Source organism: Corvus hawaiiensis, chromosome 6 (genome assembly GCF_020740725.1).
Source record: "Corvus hawaiiensis isolate bCorHaw1 chromosome 6, bCorHaw1.pri.cur, whole genome shotgun sequence".
NCBI lineage: Eukaryota > Metazoa > Chordata > Aves > Passeriformes > Corvidae > Corvus > Corvus hawaiiensis.
In genome coordinates, this window is record NC_063218.1 from 55,912,044 (window position 1) to 55,939,354 (window position 27,311).

General features: G+C 44.4%; 2 protein-coding genes across 15 annotated transcripts in view; one reads left to right on the plus strand and one right to left on the minus strand.

Annotated features, from left to right (window-relative positions):
• The window catches only part of ARNTL (aryl hydrocarbon receptor nuclear translocator like), a 47,899-nt gene extending 40,987 nt beyond the window's left edge, over positions 1-6,912 (plus strand). For all 9 annotated transcript variants that reach the window (XM_048305584.1, XM_048305578.1, XM_048305582.1 and 6 more), the window contains 7 exons: positions 617-723; positions 1,070-1,220; positions 1,801-1,889; positions 2,723-2,831; positions 4,516-4,609; positions 5,590-5,692; positions 6,210-6,912. In XM_048305584.1, coding sequence (XP_048161541.1) covers positions 617-723; positions 1,070-1,220; positions 1,801-1,889; positions 2,723-2,831; positions 4,516-4,609; positions 5,590-5,692; positions 6,210-6,370 — 814 coding nt within the window. In that variant the 3' untranslated portion in view covers positions 6,371-6,912. The remainder of the gene's footprint in view (positions 1-616; positions 724-1,069; positions 1,221-1,800; positions 1,890-2,722; positions 2,832-4,515; positions 4,610-5,589; positions 5,693-6,209) is intronic.
• Positions 6,913-7,192: 280 nt separating this feature from the next.
• The window catches only part of BTBD10 (BTB domain containing 10), a 29,208-nt gene continuing 9,089 nt past the window's right edge, over positions 7,193-27,311 (minus strand). For 4 of the 6 annotated variants that reach the window (XM_048305592.1, XM_048305590.1, XM_048305593.1 and 1 more), the window contains 7 exons: positions 16,499-16,692; positions 15,554-15,839; positions 13,829-13,931; positions 12,986-13,106; positions 11,789-11,986; positions 11,052-11,162; positions 7,193-8,280 (listed from right to left, as the gene is read on the minus strand). In XM_048305592.1, the coding sequence (XP_048161549.1) occupies positions 7,970-8,280; positions 11,052-11,162; positions 11,789-11,986; positions 12,986-13,106; positions 13,829-13,931; positions 15,554-15,839; positions 16,499-16,652 (1,284 nt within the window). In that variant the 5' untranslated portion in view covers positions 16,653-16,692 and the 3' untranslated portion in view covers positions 7,193-7,969. Of the gene's footprint in view, positions 8,281-11,051; positions 11,163-11,788; positions 11,987-12,985; positions 13,107-13,828; positions 13,932-15,553; positions 15,840-16,498; positions 16,693-22,268; positions 22,610-27,311 lie in introns of those variants that run through there. The other 2 variants (XM_048305588.1, XM_048305591.1) reach the window with 2 other exon arrangements.

Sequence of the window (27,311 nt, forward strand, 5' to 3'; positions counted from 1 at the left end):
ATTTAATTTGGGCTTTTTTGAGATTGCAGAAGAGGTGTTGATCTACCCAGCTTTGTTCCTTATTGCCCTTCATGTTTAATTTGCATTGGAATAGTCTGGAATTGTGAAACTTACTTCAGTTTCTTCAAGGAACTGTCACTTCTCCCTCAGTAATTTTCTCCTAAGAAACGTACAAAATCCAAGTTGAGTTTGGTGGGGTGTTGTTTTGTCCCACTCTTGAGTTCGCCAAACCTTTGATGTCTGTTTTGCAGTGGCATTTTATGCAAAAAGCTTGGTGTTATCTTGTGGCTGCTACAGGGCAGCTTTTTTCAGGCTTAAATTCCCAAAATTACAGTGTATCTTCAAAGCTATTTAGAAACTCTTACATCCCCTCTGGTGGTGGTAGGTCAGATGTAATACCTGAGGGCTCTGGGTGTTAGGTACTTTTTTAATTACCTGAGAATTAAAAATAGTATTCTTAAGGAATTACTTTTACCTTCTAAGCTGAAAATTCCTTTCCGCATTACTTGAGCCTTACCCAGCCTCGGTGTGAGATTTAGGAATCTCTGACTAATACTTCAACTTGAAAAGATTTTTTTTGTTTTCTTTATTTTCTTCCTCTCCCTCCCTTCCCCAGGGCAACAGCCATCCTGGCATACTTACCCCAGGAACTTCTAGGTACTTCATGTTATGAATATTTTCATCAAGATGATATAGCACATCTTGCAGAATGTCACAGACAAGGTACAATTACTAATAATTCAGGAAAGAAATTTTGTTCAAAATATTGGGGACAGTTGTTGTGTATTAAGGAAACCCAACAGACTTGAAAAGATTTGGGTATTGCTGTTTGCAAGTGCTTTAGTGGAGAACATTGTGCTGTATGTGCCAAACACTGTGATTATCTTAGACTTGCATGGATTTGTAGGGAATATTTGAGGTTCGGGATAGGTGAGGGGGATGAGGGAGGAACAGCATTTTTCTTGAGGGGTGAGGGGAGGAGTTAACTGGGTTTTCCCTGACAAGGGCTCTATTTATGTTGTTGTGGTGCCTGTTTGACACAAATCACTTGCTTTCTGCCTGTCTTCAGTTTTGCAGACAAGAGAAAAAATTACAACTAACTGCTACAAGTTTAAAATAAAAGATGGCTCTTTTATTACGTTGCGGAGTCGCTGGTTCAGTTTCATGAACCCTTGGACCAAAGAAGTAGAATACATTGTCTCCACAAACACAGTCGTTTCGTAAGTGCTTTTCCCTCAGCAGGTGCCTGGAAATGCCCATTGTTCTGCCCTTTTCTCATGTGAGATTTGACCTAAATATGTGCACACCTTCTGTATGACAATAGGTGTGTCCTCCAGATAACACCCTGGGGAGAGGGGCTTTGGTTTAACAGCTGCAGTAATTTCATTTCTGGTTGTTAAAGCCTGCAGAAAATAGAGGTATTTTCTTTCTTTGGGAAAACCTGGGATTCGGTCTTTGTAGGGTCTTACAGGACATGCATTTCTTTGCTTTGGCAGGTACTTCTTCCCCCCTTTTCCTTTTCCTTGAGGTGACTTCTCTCAGCAGAATAACTGCTGTAGAGGGATTCTCTGATGAGAGGAGCTGTTGGGGTCCTGCCCTGCACGCTGAGCTGTGTGAATGAGCAGGGTGGTTCATTTCTGTTGTTTACCCAGCCCTGGTGTCAGGCACAGAGGTGACACTGACTCACAGACTACTGAAACCCTGAAGCATTCCATACTGAAGCTCTGGCTTGCATGACTTGGGTTTTAGTCACTGATAGGGCTTTCTCTCACTGATTCATCTAATCCTTGACCTCCACAGCACCACGGTCCTGGACAGCGGGGACGCGGCCTTTCCTCAGCTGGCGGCGTCCCCACACAGCATGGACAGCGTGCTCCAGGCTGGAGAAGGTAATTCCTGTGCTCTGGGAGTTACTGGCTGTCGTGCCTTGGGAGCAGCTCATCCTGCCTGCCCAGATTTGCTGCACTTCTGCACTGAGATGTGTTAATATGCTAAGGAGAATAAGGTTTAGTTTTGGGACTGAGCCGCAGCTGCTGAGGGTTGCTGTTGTTAAATACGCATTTCCAAAAGCAGGCAATTATCCACTCTGGATAAGCAGTGCTGTGGCCTTTCCTGCCCTCTCAGTGTGGTCTTTTCTCTGCTGTGGAGTATATTGGGCTCCTCCCTGACAACCTCCCAAGTGCTGTGCAAATGTGAATCACATTACAGCAACAGCTCCTGACTGTTCAGCCCTCACTTTTCCCTCCACTTTTCAATTCCTGCAGTTACCTGCCAGGAGCTTTATTTGCAGTCATCAGGAACCTTGGGCTTTTCCCATATTGAATGGAATATGCACTGGCAAGTTCTTCACACAAAGCAGAGAACAAACATGTTTGGAAAAGAGCCTGTTTGGGCACAGAGAAGAGCAGGTCTGACAAGGCCATTCTGTACAGCTCTGGACAAGAGGTAGCACCAGATGCTTGGTTTTAAAAGAGGACAACAGCCAGATTCTGAAGGAGTTGGGATCTGTTCTGTCCCTGCTGGCACTGAGGGACATCTGAGACCCAGCACAGCTCAGGGCAAGCCAGAGCTTTTCATACATTCGAAGGCACTCACCAGTTGGTGGAACTGTAAATAAATCCAGTTCAGAAGGTCCTGCAGCTGCTCAAAGCCTAAACACAGATGCTCTTTGGAGAAGCTTTGCAAGCTTTTATCTGACCTTAAGACAATCTACTCATTTCAGGTGGCCCCAAAAGGACCCATCCTACTGTGCCTGGAATTCCAGGTGGAACAAGAGCTGGGGCAGGTAAAATAGGGAGGATGATTGCTGAAGAAATCATGGAGATTCACAGGTGAGAGAAAATGGTGTGAATTTAAGTTATTTTATTATTGTTCTTTAAGAGGAAATTAAGGAAGTCTAATTCCTCTTAAAGAACAACTTATTCAAGATGAATAAGGAGTGATCCGGCTGTATTTCACAGACAGCTACAGATTCCTGTTCAGCATCCCTGAGGCAGTGAACCCCCACAATGAAAGCATGAAGTTACAGACTCCCAGCTTTCTCTTGCAAAAGGCTGATACTGGAACTTTTTTGCAGGGTGATGATGATGATGATGATGATGACCTGTTTACCAGAAACAGGAGTTAAAAAGAGCAGCTAACTAGGAACAAATCCATTCCAGACTGTTCTTTTCCCAGTGACTTGAGGCTGTGAGTGGCACAACCTTCAAATGCCAAAGCTATTGACTGTGTGCCAGAACAGCGATGTTTGTTTTCGTGCAGTCCATTCACTCAGATGCTTTTGGAGTTGTTAGATGTGCATGATGAGCTTATGCAGTTCCCCTGCAGCTCTTGGAGCAAGGACACCATGCTGGGGACTTCCCGTGGTACTCAGGATGTGGGCCTGGGTCAAACACAGGGTCCCTAAGGGACTGTGGGGATCCACAGCTGCTTCTTGTGTTCTCACCTGTGTGAGCAGCTGCTTTCAGTGGGTACCACTTAATTTCTGTTGGCTAAAAATCCCTGTTCTTCATGGATTTCCTTTTGGGAACTGTGTTCCCTTTCCTATAAAAGTGGTCTCACCCAGCAGATGTTTAGTGGTAGTAATTTAACCAGACTGAGCTGCAGTCCAGGAGCACATTCAGTCTGTTTCCATAGTTCTGTTCCTGCTGCAGGCAGGAGACTCTTTCCCATCCTCACTTAAGGCAACAGCAGACCTATGCCTAAGACTTTGTTCCTTGCTGTAGGAAGAAGAGGAAAAAGGGGAGAGAGGAAAAGAAAAAAACCCAAGGCAGAGCCAATACTTTGAAGCTTAACCATCCCTTCCAGTAGCTGTAAAACACTTAATTAGTCAAGTGAGTGTAGTAGTGCAGTTACCACCCATGCTTGCATTTCAGTTCCGACCCTGGGTTAGTTCCAGTCCTTTTTCAGCAGCTGTTACTATTTTCCAAAGCTGCCTTCTGTTCAGCTTTCCCAGGGGAACTCTGCCAAGGAGAAGATTCCCATTTCCATTGCTTTTCCCTGTAACTACCCCTCCTCCCTTTGGTCTAGAGATTTGTTGGTTCTACAGTCAATACATTATTCATTATTAAAGATGTTTGATCAAGCTGTGGAAAACGGAAATGAACAATGTGGCTTTAAGCAGTTAAAAACAATCCAGTGTCCAGAGTACTTCTGTAGCAGTAGCGCACTGAAGGAGTCTGGGTTATGTGATTGAGGCAGCTGGAATTCTTAGCTGATGGACATTGAAGTAAAATACACAAAAATGAGGCTTTCCATAGCAGCCTTTTCCTCTGACTCAGGGAAGGCTGTCCAGGAACAAAAACAGGGAGGGAGGTAAAGCATGCAGACCAAGCAGGCTGGATTTACACACATTGCTGCTCCTGCTGGTTTGAGGAACACTGGAAAAGGGAGGAAATTACAAAAATGAAGCTCATGCTTTCAGCACCTTATGGCATCTGGTACTGAAGTCAGCATTTGAAACTCCCAGTCTCTGAGTTGCTTGTAAATCCATGCCTGGTTTTATCCATGTTTTAGGATAAGAGGATCATCACCTTCCAGCTGTGGCTCAAGTCCCCTGAATATCACCAGCACCCCCCCGCCCGACACATCCTCGCCGGGAGGGAAGAAGGTAAGAACAGCTTCCCCCACAGTCTATGGCAAGGGATGTGGGATTTGCTGGCTGCTGGGCTGGAAAGGCCTGACCCAGCCAAAGTGCTGCAGTGGTCACAACCCCTGTACAGCACTGCCTGCAGGGCAGGGAGCAGCACTTCCCAAACACCAGCAGCCTTTGAAATCCACCTGCCCTTTAGGTTGTATTTTTCCAGCGGAGCTGCAAGGAACAGCTCTCTCCCCACCCTCCAAAAACTCTCTAACACCCCGTGCTGGTGAACGCTGGAAGTGCTGGCACGGGAGCGCTGGCTGTGCCCGAGTGGATCCCACCAGTTGTGCTACAGCGCTGCTGTAGGACATACCAGGACAATTCGGAGCTTTCCTGGCACTGGGAGGGTGTTTCTAAGCCAACGCTGTGCACCTGCCCCGCTCTAAGATGGCTTGAGTAGCACTCAGGTGCCATTACCAGCACTGAGCCACCTGAACACTTGTCCTGGCTGCTTCCAGCAATCTCTAAATGCTTATGGAAGTTTTATCCGAAGCAAGAAGAACAGTTACCCAGATCCTTATGCACTGCTTCAGACTTACTTAACCTTTTTACTCAGAAATTATGATGACTACACATAAGAATTGCTTGTACTGGAGCAGACAGTAAATGTTTCTGTCTATTTCCAACTCTCTTTGTTCTTGAAATAAAACTTCAAGTTGGAACAGTTAAAATTCCAGTAATAGTTATTCTTGCTGCTTCTGCCCTACAGTATTCAACATCTACACACAGAATAGGGGCTGCTGGCATGGCATAAAGGAAAAAACAGGCGGAGGATTGGGTGTTTTCAGCACCCCTTGATATTTCTCTTTGTTTAGAAGAGTGTTTGTTATAAACCACAGGGGTTTTTTGGGGAAGTCCATCTACCCTATATAAAAAATCCCAGTATAGGACAGTTTAAGACTCCATGCACCATTTCATGCTGCTTTATAGCTTCTGTTTTGTCTTTCAAGATCTTGAATGGTGGCACTCCAGACATTTCTTCAGCTGGGCTGCTGTCTGGGCAAATCCAGGATAATTCTGGGTACCCATATTCCGACAACTCCTCTATCCTGGGTAAGTGAAGTCACGCACGAACATCCTCCATGCTGCTGAACACACATGGACACTGTAACAAGGTGGTTGGTTTTAGCAGTAACTTGCTTTTACCATCTGCAGGCTCCGGCTGGGGCACGAAGCCCACAGCCAACCACCCACTCTGTGTGCCCCAAGAGGCACCTGCAGCCTGTTTTGTAAACTCTCCTTGCACTGGCAAGTTTCTTAGGTAGTGCTTGGAAGCCTCTTGGCTCTTGCTGAGTCAGTGTGGGTTAGCTCAGCTCCCCCTGCCTGCTGCCTCCCAGATGTTGGTGTGGGGCTGTGTTTGAAGTCTGGCTCTCAGCTTGTCCCTGAGGTGTGGTGGTCACTGCTGCGGTGACCCAGTGTCCCTCCTCTCACACCCAGCTGCCAGGGCGGTCCCTGGCACTGCAGCCTGGGCCTGGAACCCCTGGCTATTCCCCACATGCGCCATCCCAGCCGGAGGCAGTGAGGTGAGCAGCCACACTGAGCAGCTGGCTCATGCTGTGCTCCCCTGCAGGGGAGAACTCCCACATAGGCATCGACATGATCGACACGGAGCAGGGCTCGAGCAGCCCCAGCAACGACGAGGCGGCCATGGCGGTCATCATGAGCCTGCTGGAGGCCGACGCGGGGCTCGGCGGCCCCGTGGACTTCAGCGACCTGCCCTGGCCCTTGTAAATGAAGCACCCAGCACCCACTATCAAAGTGCATTTACTGGTGGAGCTCTGCAGTCTGTGAAACCTGTGAGACTGAGAGGCTTTTATGTAGGAATTTCATAAAAGCTGTGTCAGAACGCAACTCATCCTACCATGTGTAACTTCAGACAAAGTGGAATAACCTGCTACAGTGTTCTGTGTTGATTTGGTTAGCTGTGTATAGCTTGCAACACTTGTATATTTTGGATTCTGTTGTTTGAAATTTTTTTTAAATCACTGTGCAACTCACTGGCATCAGTGGTAGCTTTTATATGCAAATGACCATTTCAGATGTATGGTGTGTTTTTACACTGCAAAACAGTCCCCATGTGGATATTTCTTATACTAATTGTACCATAAAGCTGTTTATTCTTTCTTGTAAGAATCCTTTACTATAAATATTGTTAAAGTGTAATGTATTAGACAGTTAAATATTTTTAAAATAAATGTTTCCCTTGTTCTACGATGGAGCATTTACTTTGATAAATAAATTTGATAAAACCCTGCTGAAGGTGCATGCTGGAAGCACTTGGTATTTATCATTTCTTTAGCCTTGGGGGAAAAGGGAGGAAAACCAACGCCTTACATACACTTACACCACTTTGTCATGACAATAAATTCCCAGGAAAGCTATTATTACTTACATCCAGGGTTATCCTGAGAAAAGCACAATAGGCGGGTGGGTTGAAATAGGCTGATTATCTTTAAGAAATACTTGTTTTTCACTTAATATTAACCATCCTTCCCCTGAGAAAAGAAAAGCAACTACTTGCAAAATTCGTAATTCACAGATAATTCAAGCCCATTAAAATAATGGAAACTTTATTTGCATGAAAAACTTGTTTACAATCATTAATAAATGAAGAATGATCCATTTGCATTTTCCTATTCCATGACACTTATGAAAAATGTATTAAATAAATATTTGTGAACAGCTTAAGGTAAGGCAGAATTTAAGATAAAGCCCCTATCCGTTGTTCACAATTTTTGAACATGGCTCACGCTGCAAACAAGTGAAAAAATTCACTAAAGAACTTGAACAAGATGTTACATGGGTCATTGAATCACGTCCTCAATCCAAAAACCCAAGAGTAAGTAGTTTTGTGCTCAACCATATACAATAACTTTAAAAGGGTCAATCTATTCAGAGCAAAACTATGTACAGTTAATACCTTTGATAGAAGCACTTTGTTAGTATTGTGCAATACATTTATAAAAAATGGCTTCAAATTCCATTTCTCAACCATTTGTAAAGTGCTACTATCAATTCCCACTCTGCTTCCTAACCCCGTGTCACAACAGCGTTCCCAGCCCGCCCTGGCACGCAGGGGCCGCAGAGGGGGGGGCCAGGCCAGCTCACAAGTCACCAACGTCACAAACCTACTGGTAAACACAGACACGTACGTCACTGAGCCCAGTGCTGGATCTGTACTCCTCCCAGAGCAACCAGGCATCCCTGGGGCCATGCCGAGGGCCCTACTGCAACATCCTAAACACCGGTACACAATGGAAAACTGGCATTGCAGTGTGGTATGAGCTGAGTACAGTCACTGTAGGGAGCATGCTGGTGGGGGCATCGGGATCAGAGCGGGGGGTTCTGGCCCTCGGCCTCCAGCTCGCTGTTGCTGGGGGCGGGGTGCATGGGCAGGATGTCCAGCTCGTCCACCTGCGGCGTGGGGTGCATCACCACCAGCTGGTCCTGGGGGATGTCTGCTGCTGCCGCCGCCAAGTTGGTGATGGATTTGCTCTTCACACACTGGAAGTCAACGTGCCGGCTCTTCCCTTCCTCCTTCTCCCACGACATGCGGATGAATGGCCTCTGCACGTAGTTGTAAATCACCTCCGGCCGCCCACCCGGCCGCTTCTTCACCTTCTCCTTGTATGTGGGGTAACCTGGCAAAGGCAGGGAGCACAGCACCATCAGCGCTGCCGGGACACACTGCACAGCACCATCAGCGCTGCCGGGACACACGGCACAGCTCCGGCAGCGCTGCTGGGACACACGGCACAGCACCATCAGCGCTGCCGGGACACACGGCACAGCTCCATCAGCGCTGCCGGGACACACGGCACAGCTCCGGCAGCGCTGCCGGGACACACGGCACAGCACCATCAGCGCTGCCGGGACACACGGCACAGCACCGGCAGCGCTGCCGGGACACACGGCACAGCTCCGGCAGCGCTGCCGGGACACACGGCACAGCACCATCAGCGCTGCCGGGACACACGGCACAGCTCCGGCAGCGCTGCCGGGACACACGGCACAGCTCCGGCAGCGCTGCCGGGACACACGGCACAGCACCGGCAGCGCTGCCGGGACACACGGCACAGCTCCGGCAGCGCTGCCGGGACACACGGCACAGCACCATCAGCGCTGCCGGGACACGCGGCACAGCTCCATCAGCGCTGCCGGGACACGCGGCACAGCTCCATCAGCGCTGCCGGGACACGCGGCACAGCTCCGGCAGCGCTGCCGGGACACACGGCACAGCTCCATCAGCGCTGCCGGGACACACGGCACAGCTCCGGCAGCGCTGCCGGGACACACGGCACAGCTCCGGCAGCGCTGCCGGGACACACGGCACAGCTCCATCAGCGCTGCCGGGACACACGGCACAGCTCCGGCAGCGCTGCCGGGACACACGGCACAGCTCCGGCAGCGCTGCCGGGACACACGGCACAGCTCCGGCAGCGCTGCCGGGACACACGGCACAGCACCATCAGCGCTGCCGGGACACACGGCACAGCTCCGGCAGCGCTGCCGGGACACACGGCACAGCTCCATCAGCGCTGCCGGGACACACGGCACAGCTCCATCAGCGCTGCCGGGACACACGGCACAGCTCCATCAGCGCTGCCGGGACACACGGCACAGCTCCATCAGCGCTGCCGGGACACACGGCACAGCTCCATCAGCGCTGCCGGGACACACTGCACAGCACCATCAGCGCTGCCGGGACACACGGCACAGCTCCATCAGCGCTGCCGGGACACACGGCACAGCTCCGGCAGCGCTGCCGGGACACACGGCACAGCACCATCAGCGCTGCCGGGACACACGGCACAGCACCATCAGCGCTGCCGGGACACTGCACAGCACCATCAGCGCTGCCGGGACACACGGCACAGCTCCGGCAGCGCTGCCGGGACACACGGCACAGCTCCATCAGCGCTGCCGGGACACACGGCACAGCTCCGGCAGCGCTGCCGGGACACACGGCACAGCTCCATCAGCGCTGCCGGGACACACGGCACAGCACCATCAGCGCTGCCGGGACACACGGCACAGCACCATCAGCGCTGCCGGGACACACGGCACAGCTCCATCAGCGCTGCCGGGACACACGGCACAGCACCATCAGCGCTGCCGGGACACACGGCACAGCACCATCAGCGCTGCCGGGACACACGGCACAGCTCCATCAGCGCTGCCGGGACACACGGCACAGCTCCATCAGCGCTGCCGGGACACACGGCACAGCACCATCAGCGCTGCCGGGACACACGGCACAGCACCATCAGCGCTGCTGGGACACACGGCACAGCACCATCAGCGCTGCCGGGACACACGGCACAGCACCATCAGCGCTGCCGGGACACACGGCACAGCACCGGCAGCGCTGCCGGGACACACGGCACAGCTCCAGCAGCGCTGCCGGGACACACGGCACAGCACCATCAGCGCTGCCGGGACACACAGGAAGCACCAGCACCAGCAGCACTGCCAGTGCAGATGGTTATGCTGTGTTCGAGTCACCTCCTCCCTGTGCCCCAACAACACTGTCTATTTCACACATTATACAGGGCACCAGCACTGCAGTTTGATGCCACAGTTGTTCCTTGCCCAAACCAAGAAACGCCAGCAGAAATAATCCAGTATAAGCCAGCATTAGAGGCAGGGCCAGTTCTTGTTTAGCTAAAAGGCTCCCAACCTTATTCAACTGAAATTAGTTATTTTAGAGCTCACCAGTTAAAAGCATTTGCTTTTTCTTGGCAAATTACAAACGTAACTATGACAACTTGGTAAGTGAATGATAGAAATCCTGCTAATTATAAAGGCTGGATTCTAAAATATAATCAGAAGAAAAATGCAGTGCAAAGAAACCCAGTTCTTACATTCACGATAAAAATCAGACTACTCAGTGAGATTTTACAGACCGGCCTCCTAACTGGAGGATAACAAGATGCTTATTTCACAGATCAGGATTTCTTTGCACTTCACTGATCCACTGGAGAGTTTTGTATTTCCTGAAAGAAAATGTTTGTCTGCCACTTAACATGACATTTTTCATTTCACACCCTGAAAAGGACAGCAATCCAAGAACACAACATCCAAAGCTATAGAAATATTACTTTAAACAAAGCACAGAGAAGATTTTGTGTGGAAACTAAAGGGCAACAGGTATGAGATGCAAGTCATGAAGCCAGTAGAAACCACCTAAGTTGTCTGCACAGAGCCCAGCAGCCAGACACAGCTTGGACACCAGTCTGTCTGGAGCCTGTTGCTTGTTGGGTACCATTCCCCTCTGTTGCCCGTTCTGTCACCCAGCCTCAGTAGGAAAGACAACACCAACCCCTTTCTTTTCCAGCTACAGAGAAAACCATAAAGCAGAGGAGTGCAGCAGACCCTGAAGCCCCAAGAGTACAAGCAATGCTTCCCTCACCTTCGATGCCCAGGCGGATCTTCTTGAGCCCCCTTTCCTTCAGAACCGATTTGGCCACGTCTCTATTTTCAATGTATTTGAAGAATCTATACAACTTCGTGCTGTAAATAACTAAAAATACATTTTAATGAGAAAAAACCCCCATATATTCAAATAGTAACCTTCTAGCCTTAAAACACGAAGGTTTATCTTTTCCACTGTTTTGCTTTACTCCAGTATTTCTATTTCAGAAGAGGGGGAGACTCAAGAACTTGAGAAAACAGCTGAAGACACTGGGGAATGGGTTGGTTGCATGTCTTGCAGGGAAGTACAGTCCATTTACAGGTGCTTAAACACATCATACACACAACTTTAATACTCCAAAAATAACAACACTTGTTTTCTTCCCAAAAAAGACCTTCTAGTTGTTCTCCCACAGTAAGCAAGACTCCTACCCATTTTGCTCCTCAAGCTCTTTCTGAAGAAGTATTTTCTTCCCCCTCACTAGCTGACAATACCTTAATAATAAAAATTAGCTTCTCTTTTTAATTAGATTTGAACATAACAAGCAACATATGCTTCTGTGAAACGAAGTATTAAGCAGAACTACCCAAACGAAGAGGTTTTTATTATGTGAGGCAGCAGGGATATTGTAAAGACTTTACTAATGGTGCTCCTGTACAACAACTTTAAATCAGCACTTTCACTGCTACCTCTACCATGGCGTGGCTTGCTGGGAACAATGAGGATAAACTTACTTTGTGAATATTCCTCTCCCATTTGTGGGGGATACTCTTCATCCCAGTCAACAACATCATCATCTGTCAGCACAACGATGTGGCACTCCCTCTCCCCACTTTGGGCACTGGCTACCATTAATGGGAGAATCATTTCTTCCAGGTAAAACTCAAATTGCTTGCGAGCACCATCATTTGACAGTTCATGCATGAGAGCACCTAGAAGAAAATTTTAAGCACAGGCACATTTGAGAGCTTGGTAAAGAGATGAAGGCTGCAATAAGAAACAGAAGATCTGTTTATCTTGTAGTATTTACTGCAGACAGGTGTAAAGACACTTAGTCTATGAGCTTATGTAGGTTCAGACCTTATTTGAATATTTACCAGAAGCTGAAACTAACAGGCCCATCTTGCAGATATTAACATGGTGTTGGGCAGACAGAGGAGTGACTTTGAGACCCCCTTTATGTTTTACTACTGCTAAACACTTGGTAATTGTGCAAGACTGCTCTTGGTTTTCCTAAAAGAAGCATTATTTAAGCCAGTTGCTGGAAGAGCAGAGCACACAGCCCATGTTTCATAAGCAGTAGCTTAAAACCAAAGCCTCTCAAAGCCCTCACAGCAGGAGCTGCTAAATCCCTCTAAGGACAGAGAGCTCCGGGCGTGTGGCAGGGTGGGTGGCCCTGCTGGGGAAGGCACAGGTGTCCTGCACAGCATTCCCAGCAGGAATGCCATGGGTTGCCCCTGCACTGCACACACAGGGACAGCACAGGGACCAGAGGCACAGGCAAGACTTGGGCTGTGCTCAGGGATGAAGGAGCTGGAGAGAACAGCACATGCTGGGAACCCTGGAGCACCCCACTCCATCAGCAAAGCTGGGCTACTTCCACCAGGGAGACAGCCTCATCCCCCTAAGCAAGAAAAAAAATGTACCACTGAATGTTACTGTATCTGTACTGCTCATGCAATCATAGAGTGAAATATTCCCCAGGGTGACCACAGCAGAGAATCAGATACTGAAATATCAGACATTATTTTTCAAAGAACATAAATCCATTGGTTTTAGGGCTTTATTGCACGAGAGACAAAAAGGGATGGATTTCGTTCATGTAGTGCCAGCCATCTTCTTTATCTCTATGAAGGATATGATTTACAATTAACACACACACTTTAATCAATTTGTATAATTCAAATTATTTTAATAAACTCTGTACTTACTCAGATCTCTGCATTTTATAGTACTATACTCAAAGGAGATACAGAGATAGTCACATGCTTCTCTCAATTCAGGAATAGATATCCCATCAGGACAGCGTATCACCCCAGTCTTGTAGTAATCCTGCAGGAATGCACCAAGAAAAAACACAATGCACAACACTCGCCAACAGAAACATTTCAGCATTTTATTTATGATAGCTTCTCCACAAAGAAAGCCCCCAAAATGTAAGACAGCAACAAATGTTAAACTTTCTGAATCTTCCTGTCCTCAAATTTATCAGTTTTCAGAGCTGCATTCAGAGCAGTGAGTTCTGGTTAAAACTGTTATTTAAGTGACAACTATTAATACTGATAATTTTGCTGTCTTTTATCTATATTTCACTGAGCTCTTCCCATTCCAAGTCTACTGACAAAGCAGTACAGCAGCTCTACTTCCTTGTGTGGATATGAAATACATAAGGGGCCGTTTCCATCTCAGACTGAAGTTTGCTTTACTCCTGTCAGCTGCAGGAAATTAACTTCCAGTACTCTGTGTCACCTAATTTCAGCTCTAGAAGGGCAGAATATACCTGAATTTGGTGAACTAAATGCATAGGAAAAGGTAAACTAATGTCTGTCAGGAAGTAATCTTTGGTTTCCTTCATGTGTACTTTCTCTCTCCCCAACTGTTACATGCTCATGTCTAGGAAAAGGGGGGTCCTGTCAAGCATTTTCCCCCCTGTACTAAACAAAAGAGCAGTATCTATGCCATCCACAAAATGTAGATATGCAAGTTAGTTTAAACCAGGAAGTTTTACTTCTTAATAGTGCTTGTCCTAATAGTAATTGCCCCTAAAAACTCACCAGAATAGCACGAAACACAGTGGAACCAATTCCTTCAGCAACTTCATACTCTCCTTTTTCATTGGGACGAGTAAAGTTGTGTTCTCTGCCTGATCCAAACATCCTGCTCAAGAATCAAAATAATTTGGGTTAAAATTCCTTACTATGGTTTTCTTGTTTGTAAATAAGAAAAATAAAATGCAAAAAAGTTGTACAGAAACTGCAGGGAAAAAGCAGTGTCTTCTGTTCAGTTGGGTTTAGGTTTTTCACTTAATGATCTGACATGTCTTTTCTGACCGCTCTTCAGCACAAGAAATAATACTCAGGAAAATGCAGTCTAACAGGATACAGGCTTAAGGCAAATAATACATTCTTACTATAGTTACTTTTACCTCCCAAGCTGTTCCTGCTTAGTGTCCTGCAGACTGACATTGAGGGAAAGTGGGTTTATAAATAACCTGCGTGTTAGAGTGGTATTTCCGTATCCTTATTAACCTACTTTTCAATTAGCAGAAGATAAAATAAGCTTCTTCCTTGAACCCATCCCAAAGGGAGAATAACTCAGCATCACACACGCACAAAGAATCCAGTGCATTAGGCAGCACCACTTACTCCGAGGCTGGGCATGGAAAAGGAAACTATTTCATTGCTTTATTTCAGCTGATACACTTCCAGTCTGTCTGGATATTTACATGTGTGCATGTATCATATAATATACAAGCACTTTTAATCAATTATTTAATTCTATTGATTCTTACTTCCATTTATTTCTTTTGACAGTTTAGACAGAGAAGCAGTTTTTGCCTTCTCTGTGACTCACCCAACTTTTCTCAAAACAGGGATCCAAGGTACTATTTATCCCACACTGTAGTGACTTAAACAGAGCAGAAATTGTTTAATCACATTTATTACCTGTACCATGGCAAAGAGATTTATATATGTGTATTTTAAGTATGATTATATCCTTGTGTGCTGAGAAACAACCATATTTTAATGAAAAAGCCAAATCCAAAGTGACACAGACAAACCTTCATTTCTTTTCTTTCCTGATGCACGATTTTAAGTGGTGCCCTCTGCATTTGGACACGGCAAAACCAACCAGAATTTGAGCAGGTCAAGTACTGAATCTTTTCCCACCAAGCAAAAACGTTGCTCATTATAGTTGCTACAGAAAACATTACGCACGTATTTTGGACTTGCATTCAAGTGTTGATCATTTTGAGCATTCAGTGTCTCTGCTGAGTGGCTCTGTTACACTGATTATTTGACATTTCAGAAGATAAATGGGTTGAGCTTGAAGGTTGTCAGGGTAGGCCCACTAAGCAAAATAAATTCCTTCAAGGTTTTCCTCCTTGCTGTTTTGAAAGAGACTGTCTACACTCACTATGCCACTTTGTTTTATGAAGCACCTAGCTTTAAAAACCAGAGGAAGAATGAGGCAGACTGAACGCAGAGGCAATGCCCAGGAAGACAGAAAGAAATGGGAACATCATGAAATGTTAATTTATTAGCTGTCATCTCTAGATAACAGACATCTCTTGGCCTCCCTGCCAAAACCAGAGGAGAACTTGCATGTGATTTTTACTTAAAGACATTTGCAAACTGTTAATATTAAACTAGCAAGATCGGCTGCAGCAATACAAGTCCAACAGCTATTTAAACAGTGTAAATATCCACAAAGTATTTATGCCTCTCTGTAACAGTTGGGGACTAAGGAAAAAAACCAAAACCAAAAAAGATACAAACCTGCCCAACATTGTATTAGGTTGTGCAGTGAAGATGGAAGGATCTACAACAAATCTGGTGTTGTCCACAATGAGCGTCACTCGTTCAGAAGTTCTGACATTCCGAGCTCCCTCTTTGCCATTTTCATACACAAACACCATTTCCCCACCAGCCTTGCAGCTGCCATCTGAGCTTGACTGGCTGCTGTTCCTGCTGCTGGTGCCCATGCTGACAACAGAACCATTTGGGGATGTCTTCTGAGGCCGGGGGCTGCTGGGCCGAGATGAACTGTGATCCTTCTCACGATCTTTAGTGGCCACGAGGCGGAAGGAGAGAAACCAGGAAATTAGAGATTTACATGAGTCCTATGCAGCTGGTGTCTTTCCAGGCACAAAACACATCAATTTGAGAAGTTCAGTAGAAATGATTTTGGTTAAACCTGTTCTGGTTAAAGAAACCTTCAAAAATAACTGCCCATTTATGAGATTCTGAAGTTTGTGTCACGTAGACATCAAAGCCACCTCACCTTCCCCAAAAGTCTTTACAAAGAAAATTTACTATTCTAGTACTGAAAAAGGAACTCTACAATACAGAAGCTCTTGCATCACAGTTGGTGCTATAGCTCAAAGAAATAAACCATGTTTTGTCACTTACACAAAATCCCTTTTTCCTCTATTTCCAAATATCTAGACCCTACCCAGTAAAGGGAAGTGTTTACTCCATTATCTTAGCAAAATTAGATTGTTCTTGTGCTTTGAACTAAATAAGAGCATCATGTAGGAATACACACTGCAGACTGAAGAAAAAGTTACAGCCTATCAAAGAAGGGTATTCCCAGCCCAGGGCACATGTAAGAAATGGTATGTTGCGTCATCAACAAATAACACTTTTTATTGTATTCCTTTAACAAAATAGTACTCAAGTTTAGAGAATTTTAATCCTGAAATGGCAGAGATCGGCACACACCGGAATGATACTGTCTTGTTGGCGAAGTGACATTCCTGATGCATGGAGTGAGCTGAGATTCTGCTCTTTCATGGGATGAGTCACGAGATCTGTCACTTGATCTGCGCCTGTCCCTGGATCTCTCGTGTCCACCACTCGCACCATGGAGGCTCATTTTGGTGTAGTCTATTCCTTTAGCAACACGGGATGAGGTGCTGAAAACAGAAATAAGTGAAATGCTCAGCATTTCAAAATCTCAGGGACATCACACATCTAAATTTTCAAGGCATTCACACTCTGTGGACATGTTTCCAAGATTAGGATTATCCAGCTCCATTTTCTTTGTTGTAGTCATGTTTATTTTTACAAACAGGAACAATTACTTGGAACATTAAGTAGACAGCAGGAATTACCTGTTTGCTGCTGTGTGATCTACAGAGACAGCACCTGATCAGCTGAGCCTGCATGTGAACCTGCATTCACACAAATCTCTTCCAGAATGGGTGAGCCAAACACAAATGAGCATTTTATTTTGATTCTTACTGTTAAATTAGATTTTCTAATCAAACAATGAAATTAGAAGTTGGGCATAATTTTTTTCCAATGAAACCTATTTTGGTGAACCCTTCTCAGACCACAGGCTGACTTCACACTTTTCCGGCAACTTGCCCTTTGCAAAGGTAGTCAGCCATAAACTAGGGGATGAAGACACACCAGTCAAGAGTTTATTTCTGCACATTCTGTTTTAAATTTTCACTTGTTCTCATAAAGAACAATAATAAACCACCACAACCCAGGCAGCAAACATGAACTATACTATCAAAGCCACAGCCCACCTGACTGTCAGTAACAAGTAGGATATTTGCTCCAAACCACCAAATTTTAATATAATAGTTTAAGATGTTTCAGACTGTGATTAAGTTACATTACTCAATTAAAGATATCAATTACATTTTGAAATTATTAACCCAACCAACAAAACTAGTCAGTTTTGAGATCCACCACTCTCAGAAACTATCTAAAATTTAAATACCAACTTGCAACAGCTATTGTTGAATTTACCAAAAATCCTTATATCTTCTATTTATACTCTTTTAAAGAGAAAAAATTATGTCTGGACAGCACAAACATGTCTGTGTCTTTGCACCCCACCAGAATTCCTAAAGCAGTTCTTTTGCTATTTAACTTTCAAGTGTGGGCATGACAACACTCCTTATTTATGGGTTTAACTGAAGAAATTCCCAAAGCCTCAGGTAGTGGATAACCCAGACACACATCTGCACAGCTACGAGATCTGACAGAAAGCAGAGTCAGAATTTCCCAGAGGAACCTCAATGCCCCACTTGCTTGCAGCCTGCAAATCCCATAACTCCTACCAAGAGACCTGAAATAATGACTGCAGGAATGCTGTAGCAGAACACAGAGAGCTAAGAATGATGACCTAGCTAAGACAAGCACAACAAATACAAAAGCATTCACTGGACAAGCAGATTGAGCAGTGTCCTCTTTTTAGGTTGCTTAGAAGTAACAACAACAAAAAAATAAGGCTGTTCCATCAGCATGAGATGTTGCAGTTTCAGGTTTCAGTGACTGATAAGAAGAGGAGCTTAGAGAACAAAAAGCCTGCGATAAATGAGCGTTTAGGACAATGCAAGGAATCAGAAATGTACCTCTCCCTAAGGCACACAAGCTTCTCCCCACCCTGCCCGAATGAGGGCAGGATCTCCTGTCGACAAAGCAGAAGTTTGGTGCAGAGGGAATCTACTGCAATCCTGTTTCCTGCCAAGCTTAAAATATGCTGCAGTAAGAAATGCATCTTTGGGATGTGGAGTCAGCCAAAGGTCTATTGAATAAGGGAAAAGAACTGCAAGCCTTGCTTCTGGTTGAAAACGCTCGGATTTACAGTCCAAGAATAATGATCCAAGCACTTCCATTAAAAGGAAATTTCCTGAGGACTTCCAGTGCAATTCTGAAGGTATTAATATTTATAACATTTCAGCACGGTTAACATGTCTCCTTACTTGTTTTACCTCTCTATTAGAGAAAGGTAAATTCTTTATTTTTAAAGTGAAATGTGCAAAAGTTTGCAAGAGTGACACCTGAAAACCTCCTTTTCAAAAACATCAACAATTTAGGAAAATGTTTGCACCTTTCCTTTGAGACGGACATATACATACATAATTTAACCATTTAAATAGATATAAAATATGCCCATACATTATCAGAAATATGGAAGAAATATGGATTGCAGTCTCAAACTCAAGACCAAAGTCTAACCCCAGTTTAAACATGACAATATCCATAGCTACTACAGCTAAACTTCAAAAAAAAGGTCAATTTTTTTTTAAAGAACCTCTGTATCTCATCTGTGCATTTATATTTGCATGCTATGGTATCATCAAGGATGCCACAAAACGGGGTGTGTGTATGTACACCTACATAGCAGTCTGGTGACAAAACATCTCTGCAAATCCCAATAAAGCCTCATGTGATCAGGCCTCTGTTGAAGCACGGCTTTGATCCTGGACCTGATAACATTTCCAACCATGCTGTGAGAAAACAGAGTTTTGCAGGTGTCACATTTTATAGTATCAAAATGCATGACTCACTGTTTCTCAGTAACTAAAGAGCTCTATTTGCTTTAAATAAGGGAAACATGATAGAAAATGAAACTGAGCCACTGTAATGGGATGCAGGCTTATCACACTTTTTGGCAGAGCAAACATGAATTCCCCTTTAACAGAGAAGGCAATTAAAACGTGATTCTTAATCCAGAAAACCATCTAAAACCACATTACCCTCCAAGCAGTGATTCAGAGTTCCCAGTGAAGCAGGGCAAACCCTAGTTAATAATCCCTTCCTAGGAGCTGATAAAAACAGGTGCTACGGGAAGCAACACTGACTCAGCTGGCACCACACTTCCTCCTGAGCCATGCCCAAAGGAAGGACCATGTCAGGCATGGCTGGACCTCCCAGAGTGGGAACTGAGGCTACTTCTGCTTTTGGTGCCAGCAAGCCTGGAGGAGAGGGGCAGTGTTCAGGGATTATCTATCCTGCTCCTGCTGCCAGCTACGGCCATCCCTGCAGAGCCTGGGCCATCAGTTCAGCTCAGCACACCACACCAGAAAGGCAGAGGCTGCCAGCTGGAGGAGGACACGATTCTTGAATAGTAAATCAGCTGGTTCTGAAACAGACAGATTAGTAAATAATTTCAAAGGGCTGTTCAAATTGCAGCTGGCCACAGCACTCCTTTGCTTGCTTCTACGTTGTACTTTCCTCCTTTAATGCACAGATTAATGCTAACTGTGAGACTGACACATCATCTATTAGCCACAAGATGCAAGCCAAAATTGCAAAATTTTTGAGAATTCAAGCAGTTTGGCTTGAGAAAGCACTTGGCTGAATCACGAATCTTTATTCATCTTAGTAACAGCCATCTAAAATGTCAATCTTAAATCTCATCACTGTTGAGTCACAGTTCACAAAAAATATTTCTTTGATCTGTTGGATATATAGCCAACAAACTTGAAGTTCCATGTGTTCAACAGCATGAGCACTCAGATCAATGCTACTCCTTAATACCACTTAGCTCTGCAATGAACAAGAAAACTAATATGAGTTTAAATCTGAACAAAGGGAAAAAACAGAGGCGGAGCTTAGCACATCAAAAGAGATAGGCACTGGCTTTACCCTGTGATACCTGACTGGGAAAGTTGTGTCACTCAGCTTCTCTACCATTACTCTGAAAAAGGAGATACATCTGTGGCCAGTACATATGAAAGAAGACCTGTGACTTCTATTTTCCTGTAAACAGGCTTCAGAAGAAGTTGCAAGTGTTCAAAGAAAAAGGAAGACACCAGAACTACCAAGTAATTTCGATTTCTTTCATAGAAGGATTTGTTGGTCACATCCCCTTTCTCCTGCTAACAAAGCCAGTGGGGCCAGGAGGTTGCTTCTGCAGGGAATGCACAAACTCTTCACTGCACACCAGTGCAGTACAAGCCTGGCCCCAGCGATGAAGGCAAGACAAATTGGCATTCACTGGGGAGTTCCACAGCTGTGTTGTTGTAGCTTCCTACCAATCTACACCAGTGGACATGGGACTGACCAAGGCAGAGCTGCCCCATTTGAAGAACAGGCAAACAGGAACTCTTCTGGTCCACAGAAGCACCGCGCAGACCAGACACCACCAGGACTTCTCAACAGCAGTGAGATGCTGAGAGTTCCAAGTGCCAGGAAGCCATGGTTGCCACACTGCATTCACCTGTAATCTCAGCCCACAGCACCCACTGGAGCCAGCACAGAGCCTTAGTTCAAGCCTCCAAGAAAGAGATCTGAAGCTACAAGGACCATCTCACCCTGAAAAGAAGTGTTTGCAAGGTCAGCTTTCAACTGATTCCCCAGCTGATGACCACCAGCTGCGCTCTGGGCTGTGAAAGCCATAATGCACAGCACCAACCCATAAGCAGAATTTTCTCCTGCGTGCCTAGTGACACCTTGCCTTTCATTTAAAAGCATAAGAAAGGAAAGAACAAAGAAAACACCATTTTAAACCCTCATTCCTTCACTCACTAAAGCTGGAAAAAGCCCCATATATGTGAGAACACCCAGTACCCAACAGTTTATAAAAGGGAAGAAAATCTTGCTTTATCAAATATTTTCCTACAGGGAAAAAAAAGAAACAAACAAAAAAAAACCCAAATAAACAAACCCAAACTAAAACAACCAAACAACTTCATGAATATTCATGTGTTTTGGCAATATTCACAAATTCAATACACATTTTTCCCTGGCTCCAAAGGAACACTGGAACATGTGCACTACACCCATTCAAGAACTTTAAGTCAATGACAGAAATTATGTTCCCCCTCAGACAGGGATCAAGGAAGCTCTGCCTTTGTAAGGGAATAAGGCATTTTCTATAAAAGCAGCTGCCTCATGAAGAAAACCAAATAAGCTCAAGGTTTTATTTAAGCAAATCTATTTAATATATGTGAAGGAGGAAAAAAGAAGTACCATCAAAATGGCAACTTGTCATACTGGTAATGCTTCCTATTTTTGTAGTAAGGGAAGAGCTGTTTTTAAAAAATGTAAATGCTCTTCAATTTAATGATGCTTTGGAATAATCTGTAGAAGGAGAGCTTCAGTTTGTCTTTATACATAACAACAGATTGCTTTGAATATATTACTAATTATTAAAAGAAGTCATTAGACCGAATTAATTCTACTGCCAAAACAATTAGCATGTATTCCAACATAAAAACTCCATGTGCATCCTACTGAATACTGCCAATAAACATACTTGTTTCATAAAACCAGCTCTTGTCTACACAGAATTATGGTGCTTAACCAATATGCTTATTACTCTCAAACCCAGCCTGAGACCTTAAATAAATAAAAAGGACATAGCAGTGGAATATTAACCACGATTTTTACCCCTTTTTTCCCCTAGGTTCTAAAACTTATATTAACTCTCCTTAAAATACAAACTTAGATCCATCCTCTGCTAGGATGATTGCCATAATCAACACTTGTAGAATCAGGCTATAGAGCTTTATCTACACACTAAGTTACAGCTGCCTTGCTCTGAGGCTTTAGAAAAAATCCCTTCTGCTCACCCTGCCAGGACTTACACAACGACAGCGCTTATGCCCCTCTTCCTCCCCCTCAAGCTTGTTCTTTGTCAGCAGACATTTCAATTGACCTGTGCACACAAAGGACAGTACTCTTCCTTTCCCTCATCCTTCTCCTGAATACTGCCCACACATTATTCCTGTTACCAAATACGCACCTTCCTCTTGTGTCTATCAGGGAGGAAACACAGAAGCATGGGAACAATTTCGGAATCAGAGCACAAAGGAGTTCTGTTCCTTCCAATAAGGCAGCTTTGAAAGCCAGATCAGCATCCTTTGGCATTACTTGTTAAGTTCAGCATATTAGATATTTCCATCATTTCTTCAGTACTTCACTGCACCATCAGCGAGCCTTACTTTTTCCTCCATCATCTTCCCCTCCAGGACAAGCGAGTGTAGCTCTCCAGTCCATTAAGCGCTGAGAGCGGCGAGCCCCTCTGGATATGAATTGGATTCGGTTTCTCGCCGTGCCTGACTCAGCCATGCGTGGTGCACCGCTGACGTGTGACCCCGCAGCTCCGCGGGCCGGCCCCGCCGGCCGCAGCCATTGGGCCCCGCGGCTGACGGGCAGGGGAAGGCAGGGCCGGGCGGCGGAGCCGCGCCGCGGGCCGGCTGCGGAGCTATTTCGGTCCCGCCGCTGCCGGGCTCCGGCACACGCGCACCGCCGAGAAAAGGTTACCGCAACTTGCCCTGGCACAGCTCTCGCGTGTGCAATGATCAGCCCAGACAGGCAAAGCCACGAGAGTTTCAGGGGACGGTGTATTTGTTCCTGTAAAGTCTGCCTGGATTAATATTTCAAATAAATTCACCTTTCACTGACTTCATAAGCAGGTACACAGCAAGAGCCTTTTCAGAACGAGACAGCACAACCTCCATTTTTTAATCTACAAGCATCCCTTTTCCAGCAAGTCTAAGCTAGGAAAAATGTACTATTCTTTGTGACAACTTAAGCATCATTAGTATTTAATTACATTAATCAGTACATTTACCGATCACAAATCACTGTGCATTTGCACAGCAATAGGTCATCAAATGCTTGATAAGTCGAACCCACCAAGCACAAAAATCAACAAAGCAAATTAATACACAAGTCGGTAAAATTTTCCAAAGATTTTCTGGCAGGAGGATAACCAGGCACTATGAGACAGCTTTATTTAAATGATTCTTTTTAGAATGTCTGCGGGCTGTTTTAAGGAGTCACAATACACTGGAGGAATAGTTTAAAAAAAAAGTCCTACAATAAATAACAATCAAGATGTCATAGGGTAGAAATTAAAACATGATGCAAGCTGAAGAAATGAGGAGGATTGTTCAGCAAATGACTGCTGTAATAAAGAGGGAAGTCAAGAGGAAAAACAAGAGACTTGTGATCAGAAAGGCAGGAGAACATCAGCATTCCGGGCTGAAGAGTCAGCTCTTTACACATGGAAGGAAGATTTCTGCTCATACAATTTCAATTACCCAAACCAGTGAATCTTCTCCTGGTTTTAGGGTCTTGTGATGGTTCACACAAGCACCCTCCCCATGCCCCAGGGGAAGAATAACCATCAGCCTTGTAAGCCTTTTCTTCCCTTCAAAATAAGCCAAGGAAGACATGGCTATAATAAGCTGCATGAAAAGCATGCTGGAAAAACCTCTCTCAGGCATTTTTTGCCTCTAATAGAACAGACCCCCAGCAGCAAGGAACAGTGCACTGGTTCCCTATGTGGGGTCTCCTCCACAGCAGAATTAGGATGTGTTTTCTTCTTTACTCCTATGTCAGATAGAAAGAACGTGCCATGGATAGGTTATCTCCCAACTCCCACAAAACCACCCCTCAGGACAGGACACGCACCCATCAAAATCCTACAGAGTCCAGAAGCCACGCTTAACTTGGGGCTCCACGTAAGGAAGCCCTCAAAGAATTCTCACTGCTTAATTTGGGGACTGCTACAGGATCTTCCTTCAGCTTGAAGCAGAAACTCTGTCAACACTTTCCACCCTCCAAATTCTTTAATATTCACATAATTCTGGTCTCCAGTGGGTTCTCTCAACCATGAGTAATGTACTTCTTAGTAATTCAGTTCCATTTCAGGAAAAGATCTCACGAGTGGAGTGTTCAGTTGCCAAAGGGATTACTTAAAGCAGCAAGGACTTAACCTTTAGGAGGGAACACATTCACACTTTATGACTTCTGCCAAGCTACCCAAACACAAGACCTTCATAAAAGAAGGCTGGTTGCCCTTATTTATATACCAATTTCTGCTCCATTTTCAACATGGATGTTAAGTAAAAATCAAACTTCAAGAAACTCAGAAGCATATTATCCTCCTTGGAACTAGAAAGTGCCTCCATTTATTAAAAATCAGCTTCAGAAGTTCAAATTCGAAAGAACTGGGTCCAAACACTGAAACAGTATGTAGCCATTACAGTTTCTATTCTCAGAGATTAAAGGTACAAACAATGAAGAGCTGTCCATAAAAAATTCTGGTTCTGAGCATAATCACCCCTAAAGTGCTGTGTTCTAATTACGTGTGCCAAAGTCTACCACAAATAATATCTGATAATACTTGGGAAAGGCAATCTGGGTGCTGAAGAAGTTCAGGAGGATTTAGTGTGTGTTTTTGCTCTGGAAGTTGCTACGTTTCCCTTCTCAGCAGTGTCAATAAGCTGTCGTTTCAGGATGAAGGATGTCAAAAAGGAAATAAAACCCCCACTCCCCACAACTCTAAGATCACTCACTATACCTTGGGTACCCTACAAAAGATTAATAGACTGGTGGTTTTGAAAGTTATCACCAAGTGCAGCCCATTATTCTAGATTCCAAGAACAGCTCTTCCCAGCCCATCTCAGTTTCTCCTGATGGCTTTCCATCCTGGTGCCCACAAAGCCTGGATGAGGAGATTTTGATCTGCCAGTCCCAGGCTGCCATTAAGAGCAGGCATGTTAGCAGTGAACGTAAAGCAGGTGATGCACAGTATAACCCGAGCCCATGGCAAAAGCAGGCCTCATTATTTTCATGCCATACCTTGTGTAGGCCTGTCCCATGCTGCAGAATGTTCAATTGCAGAAATCCAATTTATAGGAAGAAAAATAAAACCTGTCCCACAGTGGAAAACAGATTATACATTCTGATATCATTCCACAGATGAGAAAGGGACTCTTCTGGGGATGCTTCATGCACTTTACAAAATGCTGAGAGAAGTGGCACTTCCATTCAGAACCCATGAATGCATCCTCCCAGCATGCAAGAATAATATTGGGGGAAAAATCCCAGCATTTAGCATCTGCACAATAACTTCTCATTTATGGACAAGATTTAAAAAGCAATTGAAGGTTTTCAAAGATTCAAGAGTCATGGCAACAGAGTCAAAGCAGAGTCACATTTTGTTCATAAATGCAGTAGTGCAGGCAAGACTTTGGATCTAATAATATCTAAACAGAATGAACAAATAAGAAACTGTCTAAAGGGACTAAAACAGAAGCAGACTTAAAAAATTAACTCCAGGACAAATCTTAAGGAAGAGGCAAATTTAAGCCAAAGGTTTTTCAGCACAACTCCAGTAAAAGCACTCAGTGCAAGAGAATTAGTATTGAAGTCTTACAACAACAACAAAAACTCCAACACTACAGAGAAATTACATGTGGGAAGCTAATAAGTGATGAAAAATTGAATAAAAAGTACAGAACAGCAAGACCTAATAATGAAAATATGAATTCAGAGACCATTTACTTGAACCTTCACCACTGTTAAGTCAATATATGGTTCCTGAACACTTTCTTCCATCTTATTCAGGTACTTCAATAAAAAGCATCTTCAAAAATTTTCTGTAATTGCTTAGACAAACAAGACTGTTTGTATGATTACTTAGTCATCTTTTAAACCATACAAACCCATCCTGACAGGCTCTGCAGATTTATACCAGGGATCATATGCATTATATTTTTAGTCCTTATTTTCTGCATCTCTCCCTTCTGAGTTTTCCATTCCATCGCCCATCTCAGAACAAGTAAGAAACAGGAGGAGAGAAAACAACAGTACAGCTTGGAAGGTTTCAAAACCTGGACTCTCACCAAACTAGACAGAACAGGATTTAATGCTGACCTCTGTAAGGATTCAATACATTCCCCTTTGGTGTTCTGCCTCATGTCCTTGGCCCCAAACAGACCCGTGGCTTTCCTTGCTGCCACACAAGCCCTACACACAGGGCTGCTCACAGCCCTAGATTATGTTTTCTATGAGTCAAGAAAATTATCTAAGCTATTTTAAGAATGTTAAGGCTGGAGGATTAAACACTTCAAAGCACCAAGAAGTGACAAGCTAAGCATCTATCTCCTGTATTACTCCCTTGATGAGATTATTTATTACAAAGCTCTTATTTCACCATTACGTTTTCCAAACCAGAAGTATTTTCTTCTTTATGATAACAAGGTGTATTTTGAGTAAGACAAACAAGACTGGAGCACTCAAACCTTTTAACCTAACAGTTCTAGTTATATTATAACAACTTATGCTTCCAAATGCATTTTTCCCCTCACACTGTATTTTTCACATAGACTTTCACTTGTCTGGAGGAAAAAGTGTCAATTAAGTCAGAAACTATAGTAATATGTCTACATTCAGACACACAAAATCCATTCTTTTGTTCATGCTTTTGAATAAAGCACACCATTTTCCAATAATTAGATTCTCTGAAGTAATCAAGTATCTCAAAGGATTAAGGTAACAAAATATTTATCCTTAATTTATCCCTTATTCTATTACAACATCAGACTATTATTTAGGTTCTCATTCTCAAAGATTTCCAAAATCACTTTATTTGGGGGGAAAAAAAAGTTTAAATGATCAGATGTTAGCTTGAGTACTATATCCCTAGCATACACATTAAGTTTCCATAAAAATGCTGTTCAGCATTGGAAACAAATCCAACAGCTGCAATTGTCTTTGAGGCATAGATTTCCTACCTTTTGGTGAGTGACCCTTGAATTCAGGTTGCATGAAATGATCAACAGCAGCTTTTCTGAAAGGCACAGGCCATGGATGTCCTTGAGTTAACTCCTATCTGCATCGAATAATCTTTGCAGAAAGCAGCACAGCTTTTTATTGAAACATTTCCACATAATCCACCCCAGATCACACATGGTCAGAGGTGTCCTGTTCCTCTGGGCTGGATTTACCCAGCTGCAGCTTCCAGCTACCACACTTTATTACAAACTAGCCT